Source organism: Protopterus annectens, chromosome 12.part0, assembly GCF_019279795.1.
Source record: "Protopterus annectens isolate FY-2018-M chromosome 12.part0, PAN1.0, whole genome shotgun sequence".
NCBI lineage: Eukaryota > Metazoa > Chordata > Ceratodontiformes > Protopteridae > Protopterus > Protopterus annectens.
This window is the reverse complement of record NC_056746.1, coordinates 1519467071-1519484283: the sequence shown is the minus strand read 5'-3', so window position 1 is coordinate 1519484283 and position 17213 is coordinate 1519467071. Positions and strand designations below refer to the sequence as shown.

Here is a 17213-nt window from a genome sequence, read left to right as displayed (position 1 = left end):
ACTGTCGTCATGAAATTGAAGAGACATTTTTCTGTCTATAGTAGTCCAAACAAAGTTGTATCTGACAATGGTGCACAGTTTACAAGTCAGCAGTTCAAGCATTTTGCTGAGTCTTGGGACTTTGTTTATGTTGCTACTAGTCCTGAGTATCCACAGTCCAATGGATTAGCTCAGCATGTAGTTCAAAGTGCGAAACATTTGTTGGAGAAATCCAAGAGAAACGGTACTGTTTTTCTTAACCTACTTAATCTCAAAAACATTCCTTGTGATAACTTGCTTGGTTCACCTTCTCAGAGATTTAATGTCCAGAGCGACATGAACAACTTTAATGATCAGCAAACAACTGTTATTCTGAAAACGAAAGCTAGGGAAGGAGGGGCAGACGCAGCAGATTGGAAGGACTAACTACACTTCTGTATTTCCACAAGTGCTTCTCTTTCACAGAAAGGTTTTTGGATCCATGGAATGGACTGCCAGAATGGGTTGTGGAGACTAAATCCATAAAGGGATTCCAGAGGTCACAGGATAGATGTATAATGGTAAGAAGAAAGGTAGAGACAGAGAGGAAAGCAGACTGTTAAGGCATTTGAAAGGGCAGCAAAGACAGACTTACTGTATTGTTGTGCAAAAAAAAGAAAAGGTAATACAAAAGACAAGAATCCACTAAGTAAAAACTACACTTCTGACTAATACATGGATTCAAATAATCTCCTTTACAAGCAGAGCATATGCAGTTTTGTCATACCGTTCCTTACCTGAGGCAATACAATGGTTTGTGATTCATCTGCCCAAATCACCTGCACCTTACCGTCAATATCTACACAAGAAACTTGTCCAACTGATGGCTGTAGAAAGATAAGGAAAACATGAATTATACGATATTACAGATATTCACATTTCATCAGGAAATCTAAGTAAAAAGACTTAAATATTAATATCCTGAACTATGTGCACAAGCTTTAAAAATGGTAAAGTGGAAAGTACTATTTTATGTAGTACTGGGTAGTTTTATAAGTAATAAGTATGGATTTTAAAATAAAGAGAATGAATTCAAAATTTCAAAAGAAAATGGCTAGGGTGGCAGCAAGTTTTGATAAATATCCTTAACTGTTTGAATAAGATGTTAAACACCGAACAGTGAAAAACATTTAGTATCACCTCTGTTTTTCAGATTAATCATCACTTTTTCATCTTGAGATGCAATGAACAGTTATGTTCTGGTACTCTCTCACATTAAATTAAGCATTTTTTTTAATCCTTTTTCTTTCCATTACAAAATCAAACAGTGCACTATACTCCAATCATTAAGAAAAATCTGGAACCAAATCCCAGCTGAAAAAAGACAGATGGACACACTGCACGGCTTCAAAACATCAAACACCTGCTAAATACCTGGTTAGGCTCATGCACTACCCCAGAATACCTCACCCTCCATACTCAACTTGAACTCCACTATCAAAGTTACACTCCCTTAACTTAAGCTTTTTGTGTCCTAATCTTAGACATGCAACTTTATATCTCCTTCACTAAGACATTACACTTTGTGTCACTTAGAATATCTTCTACAGACTGCTACTCCATCCTCTACCTGCTTTCTCTCCTACAAAACTTCCTTTTACCAGGTAACTACCACTACCTATATTTTCTTTAATACATGTCTATACAAGCTCTCTGCCTCAATCTGCCTAATGTTTCATGCAACTACTTACTCTCTCAAGTTCTACCTCCTGCTAAATTCCTTGCTGCCTTTGCTACCCTTCTCTGTACTTCCATCTGATAAGCGCATTAAACATAATACATCCACTGAATCTGTGTATTTTCTGTAACCCATCACCTCATGGAAAAAAGGTTACTATATGTTTATTACTTATTTGTCTTTGTTTACTGGGAAAGTCTGACTGGGTAATACCCATTTTCAGAGGAGGCCCAGGGGGAAAAGCTCCACTTGCTTACATTGCATTACCTTAAGTTCCAGATAAACAAAGAGTAGTTACATTTCAATTTACATTTATACATTCTAAGATTTTACAGAGGTAGAAGTTACTAAAACGAAAGTCCACGTGCAACCTGGTGGACTGTACAGGCATCAGTTATGTATAAAAATTGTTTTTGTCAATTCAGTGAGAGGTTGAGAGTATGCTGTTTAGAGTATTTGGAGAGTTTTACAGTAAAAACAAATTCATCCTGGTGATGAGCATGTGAAGGATCAGGACTGGTTAAATGTTGGTTAAGCAGTGGTTTAAAACTATCAAGTTTGTCAGAGAATTTTATTTTTGTGGGGATACTACTCCAGAATTTAGCAAAGTATTAGGAGTAGAGAGAGTCCCCCACTACATTATTTGACTTATTTCTGAGTAGTGAGAATTTGTTAATAGAACAGAGGCCCATTGCTAGATAGTAGGGCAGTAATAAGTTTTATAGTGAAGGGCATTTTTTTCTGGATGATGAATGAGTTTGTGTGCAGTAGTTAGTCGTGATTATGTTAGGCAGTTGAGAGTCAAGCCAATTTAATTGCTTTAAGCTATGACAACAGTGGGTCCTATAAGGAAGACGGATGGTAAATTTAGCCATTTTACTATAGCAGGAGACAAGTTTCTTTTGAGTACTGTAAGTTTATTAGGATAGCAGTGGTGTACATGAGAGAGCTGGTAATGAAGGTGGTAGCTACAGGTTTTCTTGCAGTATCTGTAAGAAATCCACTGATCCTATAAAGACAGCCTCGTTTCTATTGTGTAGATTAAATGGTGTGCAGTATATGCTGGTCATATTTGAGACAGTAAACTTCATGGTGTTAGAATAGATGACAATCAGTTACAGTTTCAAAGACAGTATTATTTGCTGACTTTATAACATAAGATGCTTTTGATTTTGGCAACTTTTTGAAGTAAAAAGCATTAACTTAGTTTTCTTGGGGTAGAGTACAGACTTTGATTCTTTGAACCAGGTTTCTACAGAGGAGAAACATTTGGGGGTAATGTCGTGGAGCTTATTTATTGTTGAGGCCGCACATATTAATGTTGAGTCACTTGCATACTGAACTAAACTAGTATGGTGAGTGGAGGTGTGGAAGTCATTAGTAAATATATTAAACAGGAAAGGACCCAGGATACAACACTGAGAGACACCTGTAGTAACTGGTTGAAAAGACAAACAGGTTTTGTTGCAATTTAATGGCTTGTTGCTTTCCAGATAGTTAACTAAGAAATCAAGACACGGAGTACTGTGAAAGTCCTACTGAGGAGTGTTGAATGACCAAATGCCGGTACAAGATAGTAAAGAACATGATAGACACAAGCAGATCATTGTTTCTACACTGGTTTGTTATACTGGTAAAACGTAGAACGGTTGCAGTTGTAGTGCTGTGCTCGGGCCTAAAACCATGTTGTGTTTCTGAGAGCAGGTTATTTGAGTTTAGTTATTACACCAGCTGCATATGGATGCAATTTCTACTATTATGGAGGCGGGGGGAGAGAATCACTACTGGTCTATAGTTATTAAACTCTATAGATGTGCCGCCTTTGTGCAGTGGTATGATGCAGGTTTTTTCCCCACAGTGATTTGACATATCTTTCTGCTATGGGCCTATTAATTAGTAGGGACACAAGGAAGGCTATGACGTCTGCAGCCATTTTTAAGTAGTCTGATGGCAGCTGGTCTTACAGCTACATAAGAACTTTTTAGTTTAAGCAACTTCATTATGAGTGAGGTGGTTATGGACTAAAATTGAAGAGCTGTGGGTAGTTTTGGTTGTACATGGGTAGAGAGAGTGGGTCAGATGCATTAGTGTCTAAGAGAGGTAACATTGGTAGTATAAAGTAGTCATTAAACAGTGTGGGGATAGAGGCCATTGTATTGCCTATTTTTGGAGAGGGAGTGGTATCTTGCCAGGGTGGAATAGTTTATTTAGTGATGAACCAAAAAGTTTTGGGATCCTTAGATGTTTGTCTTGGAGATTGGTACAATGTGTTTGCTTGTCCTGTTTGACACTGAGTTTTGGAAGGTCTCTACAATGTCTAAATTGCTGGAAGGTATTCTGAGGTCTATTTTATACCAGTTTTCCCAGACTCTCTCTTTTTATCATGAGTTTTTTTTTTGTTTCTTTTGTTAGCCATGGTGTGGGGTTGGACTGGACTCTTATTACGTGCCAGTGCTAGATTCCTTAAGGTCTGCAAGAATACATTATGTTGTATATTCTAGAGCTATTCGTGTAGCTGTGCTTTCATGTAAACAATGTATTTTACAAAATATTTTTTTTTTGGTCTAACTCATTCACTCCAGAGCAGCTCAAAAAAAGCTGCCTGCTTAATTCCACCATAGGAACAACAGTGCAGCCTGAGCTTATTTTCAGAAAATCCATTTGTAATACCATACAGAAAACAAACGTTCATAACTAACAGCTAGACTAAAAATGTAAATGTGAAAGTTGTTGCTCAGACACTGACCTTTGCAACAGTATAAATGTTGATAGTGTGTATCAAAGTCATTAATTAAATATTTGGCTAGGAAAGCTGATATTGTGCACATTATTTACCTTTTTGGAAAAGCAAAGCACAATATATTGGTCAATGTACCATGTAGACCTATACAATTTGTATTTAATTTGTATGAATGTCAGCTTTAAAATGATACCTTAACCATTACTGTGTGATGCTCCTTTACGGACATATTCACAGAAATATAATTAATATTTCTCAATTGATAAACAAAGCATAATATCTCATCACCTGTAACAGACAGAGGCTACATATCAGTGTACAAGTTGTGTCTCTCAATGTCAACTTCAAAATGATGCATCATTTGTGTCATCACCATGCTCCCTTGCAAAGATATGGGCATAATAATGAGAAGTATTGGAAATGTATAATTTTCATAATCCTACAAGATTAAACTGTGATATCTAAAACAATGTAGAACAAAAAACACAAACCAGCAGTATCCAAAGGCCTCTGCATAAAATTAGTACAAGTCCAAAACCATAAAATAAGCACAGGCCAGGTACCAGGCTCTTCAAAAGACTTCAGACACTTTTATCCGATCGAAAACAAACAAGCGCTTTCACATAGATGCTTCCTCAGGTGTATATCATATTCAATCTAAACTCCCTTCTTATACTCTAGAATCATATTCACCTGATCTCTTAATAGGTACTTAAAGGTACACATTCCTCTTATCTAATACTTCATTTAAAATACAAAGAATTTTTTAAAATTTATTTAAAAAATACAAATAAATGCATATATACACATATAAATGCATCCATAAAGTTCAAAATGTACTACAATTTTTTTTTATCTACGCACTGGTCTGTTTATCAAAATGGGTCTCATAGGAATGTAATCATTAAGACCATGTCCTACATTTGCCCTTAACCTATCCATTCCGCCTCTGACCTCTCTGTCCTTCCCTTTATGTCACCTCCTCTAAAAAGTTTCAGCACATTTTCCTATAACTATAAACTTAAAAGAATGTCTCTCAGTCTTACAAACATGCTTTGCCAAGGCATTAAACATATTCTTCTTCTTAACATGGTAGGTATGTTCCCTAATCCTGTCTTTCAATTGTCTGTCTTCCCAACATAAAACTTATGACAGAGTTGATAGACCACTAAATACACCTCATGGGTGCTATTACATATTGCAGTAATCCCAAATTTAAACACCTCCCCAGCATCAGTGTGTTTAAAATCCATACCATCCATCAAGTGTACGCACATTTTACATTTCCCACAAGGTTTGGTTCCCTCACTGCCTACTACTGGAATAACATCCCTTGTATGGCAGAGTCATCTCTAACGAATTTTTATTCTTAAATGTAAACTGGGGAGTCTTTTCTAGGTACTTACTCACCTCTCTATCAATAATCAAAATATTCCAATGTCTACTAATACTAGTATATTCTCTTATATTCCTTGAGTAACTAAGGCACATTCTCATCTTTTTTGTATCTTCATGATTCCAAACTTTTTGTATTTCACCCCTCTCATCCCTTTTAGAGAAGTATGGCTTAGCTTTAGTACCTCTAAGCCTTTTCACTTCAATATTTTTATTCACCATACTCTCATCATACCCTTTCTCTATGAGGTCACTACTTACTACCATAATCTGCTCTCCAAAATCATCTTTTTACATTTAATCTAGACGCTCTCAAACATTGATTATGTGCTACATTTCTAAAAACATACCTTGGGTGCATGCTTGTTTGATTTAATAGATTATTTGTATGGCATTCTTTCCTAGAGTGTTTTTTACTCAATTTTTTATCATCGTCTTTAAATACAGCAACATCTAAAAAATTGACCTCTACATCAGACCAATTTAGGGTAAATTTTAAAAAATCAGTTGAATTATTAATAAATTTTTACAAATTCCATTAGCTGTTCCGTTCCATAAAAGGAACGGATCATCCACAAACCTTCGATAAAACAAAAGATTTCGTGCAAAACTACTCTAATAAATTTTCCATTTCCCAATGATGCATAACTGCATTTGCATAACTATTGGCGCACGATGTACCCATTGCGATGCCATTACGTTGCCAATAAATTTCATCCCTAAATATAAAAATATTATTTTCTAAAACTAACCACAATAAACTTTCAACCAGGCTAATCTTGTTTATGGTGAAACCCATATGTTCAGTCATTAACCTACTTACCCTTCTTATACCTTCATTTGGTATAACAGTAAAAAGTGATACCACATCTAGTGTCATTAAAACAAGACTGATACACAAGTTTCATTAGTGCATTCAAGTTTCATTAGTGCATTCAAAAAGATCTCTTAGAAAATGTTCAGTATCATTTAAAATAAATAGAGATTTATCATTTAACCTACGAAGGTTCTTTTCCAAATACATCGAAATGGATTCTGTACACCAATTTCTCCCTGCCAAAATTGGTCTCATTGGTGGTCTCTCTAACCCCTTATGCAGCTTAGGTAACCCTTGTATCATCAGAATAGTGGATGTTATAAGGAGTAACACTGTCTTCAAAATGATGTATTACTTGGCACACTGGCATGTTCCCTTGCAAAGTTATTTACCAAAATATGAAAAAAAAAATTTCTATAACCCAAGTCCGAAACAAACTTTGATATCTGTACATGTATAAAACATAGACACAGCTATGTTACCATGTTGTAAGGAGCAACACTGTCTTCAAAACAAGGTATTACGTGGCACACTGACATGTTACCTTGCAAAGTTATTTACCAAAATATGAAAAAAATAATAGTTTCGATAACCTAAGTCTGTAACAAACTTTGATATCTGCACAGTGCAACCAGACAGCTGATAATCTCACGACCTCCTTCAGTGTCAGCAGTCTGCCTTACCTATGCCTTTTTTCTTTACATATGTCCATTCAGCAACAGCCCTAACAGGTCAAGTTCTGTATTACTAAGCCCTTCCTGTCATCTAAACTCTACACATGCTTGATAAAAGCAGAATAAAAAAAGAAGTATTGCAGGATGGTTAATGACATCTTCAGTTGCATATGGTAGCACTCTCCTGAAATAATTCTTCTTTCTCAGCATCTTCACCAGCTCCTTACCACAGTTATTTGCCAAACTCAGAAAAGTATAATATTTTACACAACACAATTCATAATAAGAGTTTTACTTACCATTCTGGTCCTACTTGAGGGGGGGGGGGGATTGCAATGACTCCAAGTGGAGAAAAATCCAAATCTGACTTGTGCATTCATCAATGTGATAATGACCTCTACTTATGAAAAGTGATAGTGACTCAGTGCTATACTGTAACTGCACTGTGCTAATGAAGTGCAAAATTATGCATGCTCAGACAGGTGATAATTGCCTGGCTGTGACTGAAGCCACAGGAAGAAGAAATTGGAAAAAGGGAGTGAGAGAGAGGGCACTGGGGGTAGGCACAGATGCCAACACAGGGATGGTCTGAAGTCGGCAACCAAGGAAAACATGATGCTGAGAAGGCAACAGAGAAGATTTCTGGAAGTTTATGGTAAACTCCAGACTCTAACAGGTAAATAGTAAATCGGAGATCCTGAAGCAGAGCATCTGGGAAAGAAACAAATTGCCCAGGCAGGAAAAGATCTCAACACCTGTCTTCCTGCAAAAGGTAATCACTGGAGCAAGGCATTTAGTGAATACCCTTGGGGCAGTAGAGAAGGAGGGTTTGGATCCAAACTCATGTTCGGATAAAATGAAAAACATCATCAAATTCAGTGTTAAAATTTAGCTTCACATACGTTAACCAAATTAAACTGCCATAAAATAATGTTTAATGGCAATTCAAACCATTCCCTGTCAGAGAGACAGTAAAATCGCCACACTACATTCAAATAAATTAATTTGTGGCAAAATCACAATCCACTGTTAAAAACAAAGTCATGCATGTGGTAAATGCATAAATGCTGAAACATCCATGTTCCAGAATATTTTCTGTCAAAATGTGAAAATAAAGCAGAGAAACAGTAAGGACAAGCAAGATTAATTTGCAGTTCTGACTGTACTAGACCGTTCTAGTGTTTTACAAGCAAGCGCACACAAATACAGTCGGCACTAATGAGAGAGATACTTAAAGTTTCCTTCGATAACCGTGATAACACATATTTATCACAGACAGAAGCCAAATGACTACTGCTACAAGCAGAAATTCCCACAGGAACTGTTGTAAACACTGACAGAAATAAAATATTAAAATTTTTAAACAAGCATAAAAATAAAGAGAATAAATCTAATAATAAAATGAGAGGAAGGAGGCTCCCCAAATGGAAATCTGAGAAGCCAGCCAGAAAAATAAGCACTGGATCCTGTGAATAGTCTGAATACGTCTTTGTTTGGATGGCAGAAAAACTGGACCTGATTAAACAACGTGTATGCTTTGCTTATTTAGAAAATGCACACTGAGCAGATGTTTACTGCTGTAGTTTTTTTTTTTTTTTTTTATTTGTACTTTGTTAACCAGGTAAGTTACCTGGTCTAGTTGAGAGCAGTGATCTCACTTCACTTCAGCATTATAAACCTTTCAGGCACCCCACTTTTTTTTCACTACTCAACATGGATACAAAGAACTAATCATAGACCTAAACCTAACATTCCATCAACACACAAAAATGCAGGTCAAGGTATTAACTCAGCTTAAAATCTCATGTAAAATATCTAAACTGGTTCACCACCAAGAATAGATACACTGCCCATCTTATAAATAAGAGTACTGCATACAACACCAGGGACATTATAGCCCTACTGTACTTGATTCTTTTCAGGCCACTAATTGAGTACAATGCTTCCCCCTCTGTATGCACCTCACCAGACACTTGCAACAATTGAAAAGACCACAGAGGTTTCTTACCAAGAGAATCTAGGGCCTCTAAAACATGACATACATGGAAAGACTGAAACCCCTGACACAGTACTCTGTATAATGCAAGCTGTTAAGAGGCAACCTGTGCCTTGCCTACAGAGCAGTCTCAAAAGCTACCCTAATGAATTGCTGCACATCCACAAATCAAATTGGAAAAGAATAACTCGCTCCAAGGATCTCAACCTAGCCTGTGACATCAACAAATCATGCTTGAGAAACAGATACATCTCCCAGAGATTATCACTCCTTTGAAATAAGTTCCCACTCCATGTGAAGCAGAGTTCCTCAATGACCCTATTTAAGCTAAACTTTAACTGGATGGATGACCATAAATTCATTCTTGGGGAGGCACCCCTCCTGGACAATGGCATTCAGTGTTGGATCACAAAATCATTAACAATGGCCATCTAAATATGGTCAAAAAAGGTACTCAGGTTTTTACACAGCTAGGCTTGTAAAAGCTCCAGGGCCATTAGCCTAGTAACTTCCTATGAACACTCAACTTCTTGTGACACCTGAATGGTTCCATCTGAATGTATGCTCAGCCAATCAGCTGTCACAGGAACAGACAAGGTGTGAGGAGTTTGAGCTTTTGAAAGCTGGACAGTTCTGAGTTACCTAGGCAGATAATGATTTAGCATGGCTACTTCAGGCATCTTGAATCAGATCCAGCTCCTTCAACTCTCTTACTGGTATAGCTTTAAAACCCATAACATTAGTCAAATAAGGGAATGATAATAAAAAATTACTAAATAAATAAATCTTCATAGGACAATATTGTGTGAAATGTTAATTATTTCACTAAGGAAGTAGATATGACACTAGCAGTGACAATGCAGACAACTGAAAATGAAAACTGTACATTCAGTTCAGGGACAATAAAAAAAGGGGAACTGAAATGATAAATAACAGGCTTGTAAAAGGATGTGAAAATTACAGGAAGAGTTTTCCACTGCATAAGGAAATTAATTCAAAGTGAATAAGCAAGATCATATTTTTAACCTGCCCAAATGCTTACAAAGATCTAAAATTTATTATGAGTACAACTACTTTAAAACAAGCACATACAATATGGTGTGTATATATATATATATATATATATATATATATATATATATATATATATATATATATATATATATATATATACACACATACATACACACATACATATATATATGGTTTACCTTTAAAATGTTGAATGCCATGTCTAATGTTCATTTGGTCGAAAAACAACATCTAAACCCAAAGCATTGAATGATCAAAATGTCTACACTCATTTAATTGAAAAAGCAATGAGATCAGCCCTACTATTTTGCAGGGGAGCTACACACCCCTGCACCCCCCATGTGGGGGGCTGTGCCCCCCACACCTCCCCCTACTTAAATATACCAACTCCGATATCGCACTACAGTGCAGAAATGGGGAATTTCGATAATTTCGACATTGTGAGTTTAGACTAATTGATCATTTAATACAATGCATTCAACCAATTCAGTTTCAGCTATTTAGCATTCACTTTAAAAGGTAAACCTATATATATACATATATATATATATATATATATATATATACATATATACATACATATATATATTTTTATATATATATATATATATATATATATATATATATATACTAAACAGTGAATGCTTATTTGCAAAGTGTAACATTTAAAAATAGGTTTAAAAATCTATATACAGATGTTTGTTTTGCATCTCCTTCCTCACACTTCAGTTCCTCCCATTCAATGAAAAACACGCAGCTCAAGGAAATGAGTCAAAGGGCCAACTACTCTTAAATGACATTCTGCAAGGGAAAGTGAAAGAGGTTATCCAAACAGTGCGGCAAAGGTGGGTTGCACAGCACCAAATAACAAGTAACATCACTGAGGCTGCAGCTGGAGTATTTAAAGTCTATCGCAGTCCTTCAGTGCACAACTGCACTAGTATGAAGGAAGAAGCCATTACTGCTTACCCATACCACAGCCACATAATGTTAGACTGCACTGCAATAATGATGAATTCATAGAGTTCAGCAACAGCCGTAGCAATCAGTCGATTATCCTGCTCTGGTTCAATCCTTGGCTGTGGTGCCTCCTGTGCGGAGTCTACATGTCCTCCCTGTGGTCGTGTGGGTTTCTTCCAGGTGCTCCGGTTTCCTCCCACATTCCAAAGACATGCTGTAGGTGGATTGGACACTCTAAAATTGGCCCTAGGTGCGAGTGCGTGCGTGTGTGCGCCTTCTGTGGAAGGTTGGGCGCCGGGCTGGCAACTAGACACCGTAAAAAAGAATCCACTGCCAATCATGAGCAGACAGGTGATCCGCTGTGGTGACCCCTAACTGGGAAAAGCTGAAAGAAGAAGACTGTACAATCATGTTAAGCCTTACACCTGACAGCTTTTAAAAGACATACAAAAACAAACTAAAAATCCACGAAAACAGGTAGAGGGAAGCAAGGCAGCAAACACCAACAGATGAAAGTTAATCTTCTTTAATACAGATAAAATGTGAAGCGTTTTTCGTTTGAGACTGTGCCCAAACTTCTTCAGACAAACTGATTACACAAATCACAAGTATATATACCAATTAGGTGAGCTGCTCACACAAGCACTACATCAATTAAGCAATTAAAAACTGCACCAAGGTAATAAAGCATTTAAAGGCGTATAAAACAAAACTGCCTAAATGCTCTTAATACATGTTTGTACTTAAAACCACCTTCAACTGTTGCAAAATAAAATAAAAATATAACCATCCAAACATGTTGATTAAATAACCTACTGAGGTTAGATATATATATATATATATATATATATCAACTAATGTATACTACAAAAAATAAAAAATATACAATATAAAAAAATGTGAAAAGTATATATGTATATATATGCATCTTATCTTGACAAACTTTTAAGTTTTAAAACACTGACAATAGAACAGCATTCATTAAGTCCAGGGATATTATACGCATTTAATCTAACTTGCCATATAAGTTCTAATTCTTCTAGTTTTAATGGAGTAGGGCCTCCCCTAGGATCTTCGTGAATCTGATCTATTATTATAAATTTAAATTTGTGGTCCAGGTTGAGACTGACATGCTTAGCCAAATAGTGCCCATGCTTAGTTTGGGCACTAGTGCACATTTAGAATATCTAGTGTTTTTAATCCCCCCCTCCATCCTACCCTTCAGATGTCTGAACTTATATGTGAGCTGGATATTAGTCATAGATTCCAGTCTGAACATTATTATAAGTATGGTTGTGCAGATTCAATAAATGAGAAGGATTGTATTGATTTTATTAAGGTACATGACCTTCGAGTTTGCAAACCGAATAAAGGTGGGGGTATGGTTGTATTTGATAGGGGTGATTACACTAACAGAATGTTAAAACTTTTGAATAGCCCTTCATATTTAGTTAGTTCATGCTCTGAAGTGAATACAGCATATTTACATATAAAGAATACGTTGGAAGAAATGTTTATTGACGGGAGAATTGACCAGAAAAATGTTTAACTACATGCTGACCACTTATCCTAGATTTCCAAGTCTTTTTGGTATTCCTAAAATCCATAAAGACGTTTTGGACCCTCCCATGCATCCTTTAGTTGACAGCAGAGGTTCACCTATGTATGCATGTGCTAAAGTTATAGATGTAATCTTGCAAAAATTTTTAGTTAATGATGTACAAATTTGTAAAGACTCATGGTCTTTTCTGGAGAGAATCAATGAGTTACCATTTGACATCCAACCTAATTTTTTAACTATAGATGTCAAAGATTTGTACACTTGTATCCCACATGAAATAGTTAATGACTGGATCAGGCTGGATTTAAGAGTAAAAGGGTGTACCAGAATAGAACTCGACCTAGTTGAAGAACTTTTGGATATTGTTCTTAATAACTTTTTCATGTTTAATAATAAATTTTATCTGCAAAAGGTTGGGGTAGCAATGGGCTCCCCCTGTGGTGCTAGTATAGCCAATCTGGTAATGGCTCATTGGGAACACTCTTTTGTTTTATCTAATTCCGATTACAAAGATGTGCTCATTTTCTATACACGTTACCTTGATGACATTTTTATTTTACTTAAAGGTGACAGAGCCATTAGTGACATGGTAGTCGACTATTTCAACAGCACCACAGACTTCCTAAAGTTTACGTCGTCTTTTAGTATGGATTCTATAGTGTACCTTGACATTTTATTAACTAAAAATTCTTCACTTTAGAGGTATACAGCTAAGATACATAGAAAAAGCACATATTCTAATGTGTTTTTGCATTATTCTAGCTGTCATCCTCCACACCAGAAGTGAGCTGTAGTTAAGGGCCAGTTAGTCAGGGCAGCCCACATGTCAACTCTTGATGCCGGCTTCATTGAAGAATGTCGTTTATTAAAAAATATGTTCATCCACCGAGGCTATCCTGAGAATCTGATTAATGAACTTATAGAAGAAGTGGGGTCCAAATGGAATAGGTAGTTATTTAAACCTTTATTAAATATTAATTCTACGAATATAGAAGTGGTACAGAATAGTAGTGCAGTTAATGTTTCAATAGATGACATTAATACACCATGTGAACCTACGGGTCATGTTCCATCATTTATCATTACTTTCAGTATTAATAGTAAGTCTTGTTATGAAATTTTATGTAAAAATTGGGCTATCTTTAAAAGTGATTTCAGTATTTTCAATAAAGTTGGTGATAGACCAGTGGTCACGTATAGAAGGGCAAAAAATTTAAAGTCCCTTCTTGAACAACGCACATACCTAAAAACACCGGGTATGTTCAAGTGTCAGTCTTGTAACTACTGCCAATATGTTAGTGAATAACAGATTCATTATTCACAACCATCAATACTTTTTGAAATGTCGAGTGAATTGCAATTCTAAAATGATAGTTTATCTAGCACAATGCCAGAATTGTTTATCGTTCTACATAGGGAAAATGGAGAGACGTCTCCGTGACTGTTTGTATGAACACATTTATGCAATTCGGAAGAATAAACTCAACAATGCTCTGGCTAAGCATGTCAGTCTCAACCCGGACCACAAATTTAAATTTATGATAATAGATCAGATTCGCGAAGATCCTAGGGGAGGCCCTGCTCCATTAAAATTGGAAGAATTAGAACTTATGAGGCAAGTTAGATAAAATGCGTATAATACCCCTGGACTTAATGAATGCTGTTCTATTGTCAGTGTTTTAAAACTTAAAAGTTTATCAAGATAAATCTTATAAAGATGACATCTCAGATGCTCAGGTAAGAGCCGCCCTCTCCAAAGCAAAAAACACAGCATCAATGGGACCAGACGGTGTCCCAGGCTGCATCCTACATGAACTCCAAGAGGAGCTAAACCCAAACATAAAACTACTGTTCAATCTCAGCCTTACTACAGGATATGTGCCCAAAGAGTGGCGTACAGCAACAGTGGTCCCTCTCCACAAAGGTGGTGCCTCAACGGATCCTGGAAACTATCGCCCCATAAGCCTGACTAGCTTGGTATGCAAAGCTATGGAAAGGATCATCATGGACCTCATAAAGATATTGGGGACCTACAGACACTGGATCCTACCCAGTTCGGCTTTGTTAAGGGCAGATCCTGCCTCTTAAACCTGGTTGATTTCTTTGAAACCGTCACCAAGGCCATTGACGAGGGGAAGGTGGTCCACACAGCCTACCTGGACCTCGCAAAAGCCTTCGATACAATACCCCACTCGGGCATTATAGATAAGCTCACCAGCTTAAATATAAACCCCTATGTCACTATATGGATTGCAAACTGGCTCAAGGACAGAACCCACATGGTTAGAATTGCTGGAGCCATGTCAGACTCCAAACCAGTTACAAGTGGTGTCCCACAAGGCTCAGTCCTGGGACCTCTCTTGTTCGGTATATAGTTCTCGGAGGTACAGGCCAACACGGAAGGACTGTGGCTGGCCAAGTTCGCAGATGACTGCAAACTGGGCGCCATAATAGACTCTCCAGCCGACACAAGCATCCTCCAAAAGGGCCTCATAGAAACAGACAACTGGTGCCACAGCTATGGCCTCAAGCTAAATGCCAAAAATTGTATAGTCATCCCCTTTGGCAAAAATAAAGTGCCCACAAATTACCACATAGGTGGTAATCCATTAAATACAGAAGTAATTTGGGACCTGGGGACCCAAGTTGATAGCAATCTCTCATTTGACAACCACGTGGCCAAAGTGGTTAGAAAAACATTTTATATAGCCCACCTAATCATGAAGGGATTCACATCTAGATCAGGGGAGGTCATCGTGCCTCTTTACTCATCCCTCATCAGGCCTATAACTGAGTACAATGCCCCTTTTGGGATGTACCTTACCAGACACCTGCAGCAACTGGAAAGACCCCAAAAGTACCTCACCAAGAGGATCAAAGGGCTCAAACAGATGCCATATGCTGCCCGGTTAAAGAAACTCCAGCTCTACTCAGTGGCATACCGCCTGTTCAGAGGCGATCTGTGCCTGACGTATAAAGCCATGTCCAACCCGGAATTAATGGACATGCTGCACCTCAGAAAATCCAAATCCCATCGAGCTACGCGCTCGAGAGACTTGAACCTCAGCACTGAAATAAATAGGACATGCTGGAGGGACAGATTCATAACCCAGAGGCTCCTTCACTCTGGAATAAAATCCCAGTCCAGATTAGGCAGAGTCCCTCATTGACTCTCTTCAAGAGGAATCTTGATGAGTGGATGGGAGATCGTAGGTTTACCCTGGGTATCACTTCTGTGTCACTGTTAGACAGAGGCACAGTATACTAACCTCGAAAAAGGGCATAGCAAAATAAATTTAAAATGGGTGGCGAAAGCCAAACACATTCTGGCTAGGCTTATAAATGCCCTAGGGCAGATAGCCTAGTATGAACCTATAAGATAAGATGCATATATATATATATATATATATATATATATATATATATATATATATATATATATATATATATATACATATATACTTTTCACATTTTTATATATTTTTTATATTATATATTTTTATTTTTTTTGTAGTATACATTAGTTTATATATATATATATATATATATATATATATATATATATATATATATATCCTCAGTAGGTTATTTAATCAACATGTTGGATGGTTATATTTTTATTTTATTTTGCAACAGTTGAAGGTGGTTTTAAGTACAGACACGTATTAAGAGCATTTAGGCAGTTTTGTTTTATATGCCTTTAAATGCTTTATTACCTTGGTGCAGTTTTTAATTGCTTAATTGATGTAGTGCTTGTGTGAGCAGCTCATCTAACTGGTATATATACTTGTGATTTGTGTAATCAGTTTGTCTGAAGAAGTTTGAGCACAGTCTCAAATGAAAAGCGCTTCACATTTTATCTGTATTAAAGAAGATTAACTTAAATCTGTTGGTGTTTGCTGCCTTACTTCCCTCTACCTGTTTTCGTGGATTTTTAGCTTTTAAAAGACCAAAGTTTCCCCGAAACAAAGACACTTGAAACCACTTTACTATTGTTTACAAATTGAAGCTTTCAAAGTTATATCCTGCTGTCACATAACATATATCCGCTATGCATGCTGTTTAATTCACAGCTTCTGTTCCTGAGAAAAAAAGTAGTCCATTATGAGGACTTACCTCATCAACTTTTGGAGGACCTCCATTTTCTGCATTTCCAATTCTGATAACAATATCAGTGGTTCGGAAACGAAAGTCTGGATGGTCAGCTATGTCATAAACACTAACATCATCTTCTTTTCGAATCACCTGTTTTCCAATGAAAACATTGTATTACAACACACATTTCTAAAACCATTATTTTATACTTTTCCAAAACTGAAATGCATAGGTTACTAATTTTTTC

General features: G+C 36.7%; 1 protein-coding gene across 1 annotated transcript in view; it reads right to left on the bottom strand.

Moving 5' to 3' along the window:
- The window catches only part of UBE2O (ubiquitin conjugating enzyme E2 O), a 1895179-nt gene that overhangs the window by 544891 nt on the left and 1333075 nt on the right, over positions 1 to 17213 (bottom strand). Inside the window, exons 10-11 of the mRNA XM_044089038.1 lie at positions 16988 to 17116; positions 756 to 845 (exon numbers count right to left, since the gene is read on the bottom strand). Coding sequence (XP_043944973.1) covers positions 756 to 845; positions 16988 to 17116 — 219 coding nt within the window. The remainder of the gene's footprint in view (positions 1 to 755; positions 846 to 16987; positions 17117 to 17213) is intronic.